The sequence below is a fragment of the Trachypithecus francoisi genome, unplaced genomic scaffold, assembly GCF_009764315.1.
Source record: "Trachypithecus francoisi isolate TF-2019V2 unplaced genomic scaffold, Tfra_2.0 Contig01579, whole genome shotgun sequence".
Lineage (NCBI taxonomy): Eukaryota > Metazoa > Chordata > Mammalia > Primates > Cercopithecidae > Trachypithecus > Trachypithecus francoisi.
Window position 1 is genome coordinate 30,789,711 of NW_022681442.1, and position 8,293 is coordinate 30,798,003.

Sequence of the window (8,293 nt, forward strand, 5' to 3'; positions counted from 1 at the left end):
AAACCAACAACTTGGATAATGATACACACCTTATCGGGGGGTATAGGAGAAATTAAGACATGATTTATTTGTTAAAGCCTTAGTTTCATAAAGCTCTCTTTTGGTACATAATATAACCTCCGTATGGCTCTATAAATTACTGTATTAGATAATTAAAATAGTATGCATTATGAACATTAAATTGTTGACTAGAATAAATTTTAAATGTAAGAAAACATAGCAGCAAAAAGACTCTCCTCATGATATTTAGAACTTCAGTTTATCCTTGTTAAAAAAAATACTGTATCTTCATTTTATTTCCAATTTTGAACACCACGTTTACTAAAACAGTTTAGGTTTTAAAGTTGAATCTGTCTCTCTCCTCACTCCCAAATTAGCCCACAAAAAAATGCTTCAACAGTGTACATACCTTGTTCTGAAGCTGGTTTGAAGAAATCTATAATTGACTGCTTCCTGAAAATAAAAGCATAATATGGCATCATATAAGCAAATATTAAAGCCTCCATAATTCAGATTAAATGGAGAAAGTTAGATTTATAAAATAAAGGCTGGATTTCACTGTTTGGTTTAACTAATAAAGTTCTGACAATGGTAACAATGCTTTGCTAAACTGTTCATTTAAAAAACAGAAAATATAACGTATCACTTCCTATAGGAGTTCATTTATAAAAATACAACTGAGGTTTATGTTATTTATAGTACTTAAATAGGTAAGACTGGTGTGTAGACCCAAGGAATCAGTACAGAATGCTTAAGACTGACATGCTCACAGCTACATGGTAAAATGCAACATCTTGGGTATAAGCACATGAACCTACTTGTTGTCTGCAGACATTGATACAAAATAACTACTTAGTATCTAAGCACAGGGGTGTTTTAAAATTCAGAATAAAAAGCTAAAAAAAAAAAAAACCCTCAATAGATGTATGCCAAATGAATAATGGGGATTATAAAAATGGAGTAAAACCTGAACAGACTATCATAACAAGAGTAGAACAGAGGATGGCAGAACGGCAATATGGGTGATTTGGCTGATCTAGGGAATCAGTTGAAGAGGAGTTTGCTGGACAAAGGAAGAAAAGTAACAGACTTATGTTACCCTCTTTATACATTAAGATGCTAATCCAAGTAACAGCAGAAATTAGAATGAATTGTCACGACTAAATAGTTTCAAATTCTTAATTTTTTATCAAAGAATCCTTAAGATAGTTACAAAAATAACACATTGCTTGGGAAAAACACAAGGAGAAAAGGAAGAAAGTTAACAAGAATAACAAAAACCAAATTAATTTTTAAGGATTTCTGTACCCTAAAGACTGGATTTTCACTATCTGGTTTAACTAATCAAGTTCTGACATTGGCAATAATGCTAAAGTGAAATAGGAATCCACTATCAGAATTCACATTCTGATTTGTTCACTGTATTTAGAGGTGTCAGCTGCAAAAAGTGGGATGTTATGATATGCTGAGCAAAAAATTAACTTTCTGGTAAATTTTGCTAAAATGTATCATTTTACTGAAAGAGAATAAGCTATAGACTATTGATTTTCCTAAACATTCATCCACTATGAGGTTGGAATGCTCAGTGAAAACTCCAACAATTCAAGCTTCTTGAAGGTTACGCTTATTGTACACTTTACTGGTCACATTAGAAGAGTAATGCACATCTTTACTGGTTTACCAAGTCCATCATACTTGTTTGAGATGTTGGTATAAAAAGCTAAGTGCTTATGAGATGAATATGAGTGACAGGCTATGGAAGAATATACGCATTTGCTTACATAAATTATACTAGGCAAACTAATTCCACCAGAGTAAATGCTGGAGGTTCTGCAAAGAGAAGGATGACGCCTTGTTATTGATTGAGGAGAGATGGGAAGGGACCCAGAAGCAGCGAATTTGTTGCAAACAACATCATTCTAAATGCATTTTACTAAATGTAACACTGTATCTCTTCCTTGAAATATTGGACCTCGGACTCCTCTTTGATTAATACACCAGAAAGAGAAAAAATGGTTTTGGGTAAAACATACAAGAAACCTGTAAAATAACCATGAATGTAACTTTCAAGAGGTAAGTTCTCTAAGTTCATATGCACACAAATGTCCACTGCTTATTTAATAACTGGTTAAAAAACAAAACCACAATTATAACAGTTTCACAAACCCTTATCTGAACCTTCTGAGGCCAAATGTGTTTTAGAACTCTGAATTTATCAGATTTTAGGAAGGGGATAACTTGGATGTATTATGGAAAGTCCCCAGTGGGGTCTGGTGCTGCAACCTGTAATCAAACCCACTGATATTTCTCCAGCAAAACATGACTATTCACACTTAATGGGATAAAGACCACAAACAGCCTTACATTAGTTCTGGTCACGTCTGGCTGCCAAGCAAGATGTGGTGCCAAACTTACTGAAAACGTTTGGTTTTCATAGCTTTCTGGCTTTCAGAGTTAAGATAAGGGATTGTGGGCCTGTACCACAGTATTAGAACATGAATATTATTAAAACTTATTACAATTTAACTTAAAATAAAAGACAGTACCAAGTTCGTAGGGAATTTAAACATGTTTTATTGTCACAGGATGTCATTAGATGAAGCTCCCCATTTCATTACATAGCTCCCACAAAATCTTTACAAAAAAATTGGCCTCTTGGAGAGGCGTGAAATTACTGAAAGAGAAAACACGTCACATTCCAAATCTGTAAGTTCTTTTAAGTATGAATTAGCGTGCACGCTGGACTACAAAGTAATTCGTGGAAGGGATTCCCTCATCACAGGTTACATAATTTCATCCACAACATAGAAAAGGTTTGTGTTACTAAACCACCAGCATCAGTAGAACTGGCAAGGTACAGAAAACGACCTAAATATGCATTAAGCAGTTAGGGTCCTGGGTCAAGCTCTTGCAAAGGAAAAAAATCACGTTCTTTCTACCTAAGGCGGGTTCTCCGTAGCTGTCCAGGCTGGTGGTCACTAGACCAAGAACAGCTGCCCAGCTACAGAGAAGCAAACTCCAACTCCCAGAAGCCCCTGCGCGGAGGCGGGGCGGGGGTTTGCCAGGCCCTGAAACGCCAACGCCTGAGCTCGCGGAGGATGGCGGGAACTGGAAGAGCGGCGGTCTGCAGTCTTCCCCTCATACCCTTTCCCCCGCGACCCGGCCCCTTCTCAAGCCCTCTGCACGGTACCTGTCCCCAGGACTTTCTGTTCTCTTTCCCGCTGCAGCATGGGCGGTACTACCGGGTCTCAGATGGCAGCGCGGGGGCGACGACCCCGGGGCTGGGGATGAGGGGAAACCTGGCCTAGCGGGCATGCAGCGCCTTGTCATGTCGGCGACGCTGGCGACGGCGGCATGAGCCGTGGCTGGAGAAGTTGGGTGCGTGGTTGCCGTCTTGCTGCTCGGACTTGGGGAGGCTGTCGGAGCAGAGGTGGGCGGCACCCCCTTCTCTCTTCATGGCGGTTCTCTCTTCGGAAGTGACTCCGGTGTAAGCGGGAAGGAACCTGAGGACCAGTAAGGGGCGGATCTTACTTCATAAGTCACGTCTTGATTGGTTGGCACGGTGGTCATTTCGGTGGTGGCGCAATAGGAAGCCGCAGCCTCTCTGGAGAAGGCGGGGCTTGGGGACGGGGGAGGAAGAAAACTCCCCCTCCCACCCCGTCACATGCACCGAGGGCGCGCGCCTCTGGTTCAGGCCGCCTCGGCCTTGGCGGGCGCGCGGGGGCGGAAAGGCGCGGGCAGCCGCTGGCCCTGCGACAGCTGACGACACCCGCCTGGTTGAAGGCGAGGGGTGAGGGTTTGCTGAAGCGCACCCTAGCCCGGCAGCTGCCTTCGGTGAGGATGGCCAACATTTGGGTTTCATGTGTCACACAATTGTGTCTCAGAAATCCCCAGCTGTTCATTACATTGTCTCTTTAACATTTTAGGCCAAAGTGCCGTAATACTGTCACAATTTCCTGGGGGATCTACACATCGCGATCAGAAGACTTGTTCATTCTATGAGGGTTCTTGTTGAGTGTCAGGGGTAGATTTTTTTTTCTCTTTAAGAAGGAGAAAAAAAAAAAACCCTCAAAAAACTCCGTTGGAATAAAGACAGTTTTTTTTTTTTTTTTTTTTTTTTGAGACGGAGTCTCGCTCTGTCTCCTGGGCTGGAGTGCAGTGGCCGGATCTCAGCTCACTGCAAGCTCCGCCTCCCGGGTTTACGCCATTCTCCTGCTTCAGCCTCCCGAGTAGCTGGGAATACAGGCGCCCGCCACCTCGCCGGGCTAGTTTTTTGTATTTTTAGTAGAGACGGGGTTTCACCGTGTTAGCCAGGATGGTCTCGATCTCCGGACCTCGTGATCCGCCCGTCTCGGCCTCCCAAAGTGCTGGGATTACAGGCTTCAGCCACCGCGCCCGGCCATAAAGACAGTTTTTAATCCACAAAAGCATTTTGTTTCTCACGAGTTACCATGAAGTCTCTGCATCTGGCTTCCTTAGAGATTTTTCAAAGGAACACAAGGTCAGCTTTCAATTTTCCATGTTAAGCGTGGGCAGCATAGATGAGTAAAAGCTGCCCTTAATCTCCAACCCTACTTTGTAAAGGGCTTGTGCTCTGGAGGCTGTTAGCCATGGTTTTCCTTATAAACCGAGAGACTGGTCAGAGTATCTCTGAACCTCAGCCTCCACATCTGTAAAATGGGCATTTTACTCCCTTTTCTGGGTAATTGTAAACCATAATAGAATAAAGCAGTGTACACTGCACAGTTCAGATTCTCTTATGTAACAGGTACTGAGCAAATTATAGTTCCCTTTTCTTCTCCAGATAGATTCTTACAGTGAATTTTACTTCTTACAAAATCTTCCAGAGACAGGTCAAATACTGTTGCAATAACTGTTAACCAAAATATCAATTTCAAGATGTCCAAGCTTTAATTGACAGTTATTTAATCAGTTGGATGGAAAAAATCTTAAATGATATAAAAGAATTTGGACAGGTCTTTCAAGTTTATTGTATAGAAATTGAACTGTTGGCCTGGTGCGGTCACTCATGTCTGTAATCCCAGCAGTTTGGGAGGCCAAGGCAGGTGGATAGCTTGAGCCCAGGAGTTGGAGAGTAGCCTGGGCAACATATCAAGACTCTGTCTCGGCCGGGCGCGGTGGCTCAAGCCTGTAATCCCAGCACTTTGGGAGGCCGAGGCGGGCGGATCAGGAGGTCAGGAGATCGAGACCATCCTGGCTAACACGGTGAAACCCCGTCTCTACTAAAAATACAAAAAATTAGCCGGGCGTGGTGGTGCGCGCCTGTAGTCCCAGCTACTTGGAAGCTGAGGCAGGAGAATGGCGTGAACCTGGGAGGCGGAGCTTGCAGTGAGCCAAGATCGCGCCACTGCACTCCAACCTGGGTAACACAGCGAGACTCCTTCTCAAAAAAAAAAAAAAAGACTCTGTCTCAAAAATACATAAATTAATTAAAATGTAGAAAAAATGAAATTGAACTGTTTTGGTCACTAAGCATGTCTGACTGACTCCAGGTTCACCTCCTTTTCCCTTCCCCTTTAGTCCCTAGGAGGAAGAATTAATAAGGAATAAAGTGGTCAAAAAGCTGGCAAAGTAGAGGGTCAAAGGTAAACAGTGAACATAGAGGTCTCACGTTCACCCCAAAAGCACATATGTACAGCTGTATACTAGGTAGTGGTGGTGGAAGAAGGGAAGTGCCAAAATAGAGGGTACTTTTGTGCTCCTAATAGCTGAGAAGAGGTTTTTTACATAAAAGCATAATAGATGCTCAAAATGTGTTGAATGACTTATACATTTCCTTTTACATGTATTATTTCCTATCTCTTGATTTAGTACTTTCTGTTGGATGTTTTTACACTAGGAAATTTCTGTACTATAACAGAGCACATCTACAAAACATTTAATCCGATTCATTTCATTGCATGCCTAATCAATAAAGAGTAATGCATAAAAACACATTCTGCATGATCATTTAGTTGCTTTTCTTGGATTATAGTACTTGAATCATCCGGCCTCCAAAGTATCACTTTAAAGCCTGTACTCAAACTACCAAACAATAGTTTTCTCATTTTCTTAATCTGAGTAACAGATTATGGAGTTAAGTGAGGCAAGAAATCCCTCGATCGATAAATGGAAATGGAGTCATAATGAAAACACAATTTAAAAAATATCTTCTTAACAGGAAGTAGTTATCTAAATCCTCAGTAAGCATCAAGACTCTTCTTTGTTTAAGCTGTGTATGAAAGTGGTACAGATTTGGGTTGCAGGGTGAAATACGTTCAACATACTAATAAGAACCCCAGGGAACTTCTAGGGCATAGGGCTTTTCTCCACCTCCCACCCCAAATAGTATTGGACAGTTTATTTTGTGTTTATAGCCTTTCTCCTAGTTTAAATGTGTACGTATATACCATGCACACGTGCGTGTGCACACACACTTATTGTAAGCGTTTTTTATACTTTAATTTGTAGTGGGCTAAAAAGAGATGACCAGGAGACTGTACACTAGGTAAAAGATTTAAAGAGTTCAGATGCGTGCTTAGGAGGAGCTAATAGGGGAGAGAAAACTAGGGTGGCAGGGGGGCTAGTGGGGGGAAAGGACGTTGAACAATGTAACCAAACCCAATCAGAGACTTAAAACAAAACTTCAGCTGGGATTTGGGAAAAAAAGAGAGAGAGAGAGAAATTAAGGCTGGATGACCATACAAGGCTAATTTGGGAAGATTTCTGGGCATGGGGATGGGATGAGGACGCAAAGAGTGCAGAAATGGAGTGGCTTCTATGCACAAAGCTTCTGTGGGGGTACAGCTCAGCTCAGGTTAGCGTCCTGCCTTGTTAAAGACAACAGGAGGAGGGGGTTCTGGCCTTGATGAAAAGGAATGGGACAGCAGCAGAAACAATGTTACATGAACAACAGATCAAATTTGCTGGGAAAGTCAAGCCCAACGTGGGAGTTCCTGAGAGGAGTGACAGTATAACTCATGCCAGAGATCTTAAGCAGTCACACAGAGAGAAAACAGCTTGGGCAGATTGGTTCACACAGTACCTTAGCAGACAGGGACTGAGAACAAAAGGTCAGTAAGTGACAGAGAATGTTAGCAAAAAGCAAAGAACTCTAAAAGTAATTTCTGATTGTACCCAGTAATAAATTTTTGCTCTGAAATTGCCACACATTTAATTAACTCCAAGGCTCTTGTTGGAAGGTGTTCTAGGGCAGGCCAAGAAACAAAGACTGATTTGCTGTAGAACTGCTGTGGGGAGGTGAAGGTGAGAGGGTGGCCTGGGAAGGGGGATAAGGAACAGACTCAGAAAAACAGGAAATAATTAACTTGAAAGCCTGACAGAGAAAGACAGACCACGTGATGATCTCAAGAAGGGATGGCGAGCTCACAGCATCTCAAGATCCACACAAATCACTTTTCAAAAGGATGCCAAACTCAAAACTGCCGAAGTGCTTGGAAAAAGGACCTCCCAGGTTTAAGCAGCTGCTGGGGAAAAACCAAATGTAAAATAATATCATGTCATGTAACCTAACATTCTGGGAGTAATTAGTAGAGTTGTGCAAAAGCAAACCTAATGTGAAGGAACGTCCATTTCTTGTTCTATCATGATGGAATGGTGCGAGATAGTTTCCCACACTTCAGATGCATGAGACATGTATTTGTGATTTTCAACATATCTGAATATTTCCTATACTATTTATTAATGTTTTTCCTTAAATTGCTTTTTGAATTTAAGTACATTTATTTTAGGAGAAAACTTTAAATCATTCCCATAAGTGGAAAATTAGTGTCAATTTCCTAAAATGGAAGATAACTGTAAAAACTAATATTAGTAAAAATATATAACTAGCTTAAAAAATATAAATATATCCAAGTTTCTTCTGGAGTTACCTCGTTTACCAGTGGTGGTGATAGGCATTGATAGGTGTAGATATTACTCATACATCTGAAATATAAGAAACACTTTGGGAAATATTGGTTTTAGGGATTCTATCCCATACTTAGGTGTTTTTCACACCCGGTTAGCAACTCCTTAGAGGATTTTGAAATTGATGTAATGGGTTACAGACCATGTTTTTGAAAAAGGAAAAGACAATGGAATAGAGAATGTCTGTTCACTGCATACAACATATGGGCATGTGTTGTTTTGAGACATTTTTACTTCTTCACCTGTATATATATATTACATGGTAGTGATGTAAAAGGTATTCCTGTGGCCCCTGCTGTGGGCCATGGTCAAAATATTTAAAAGTCACTGCTATAATCTGTGTTCATTTTTCATACTTCTGTGT

General features: G+C 41.2%; 1 protein-coding gene across 3 annotated transcripts in view; it reads right to left on the minus strand.

Annotated features, from left to right (window-relative positions):
- The window catches only part of SLF2 (SMC5-SMC6 complex localization factor 2), a 55,150-nt gene extending 51,274 nt beyond the window's left edge, over positions 1 to 3,876 (minus strand). For 2 of the 3 annotated variants that reach the window (XM_033185372.1, XM_033185363.1), the window contains exons 1-2: positions 3,191 to 3,632; positions 410 to 453 (exon numbers count right to left, since the gene is read on the minus strand). In XM_033185372.1, the coding sequence (XP_033041263.1) occupies positions 410 to 453; positions 3,191 to 3,330 (184 nt within the window). In that variant the 5' untranslated portion in view covers positions 3,331 to 3,632. Of the gene's footprint in view, positions 1 to 409; positions 454 to 3,190 lie in introns of all 3 variants that reach the window. The other variant, XM_033185366.1, reaches the window with a different exon arrangement.
- Positions 3,877 to 8,293: the final 4,417 nt, after the last annotated feature.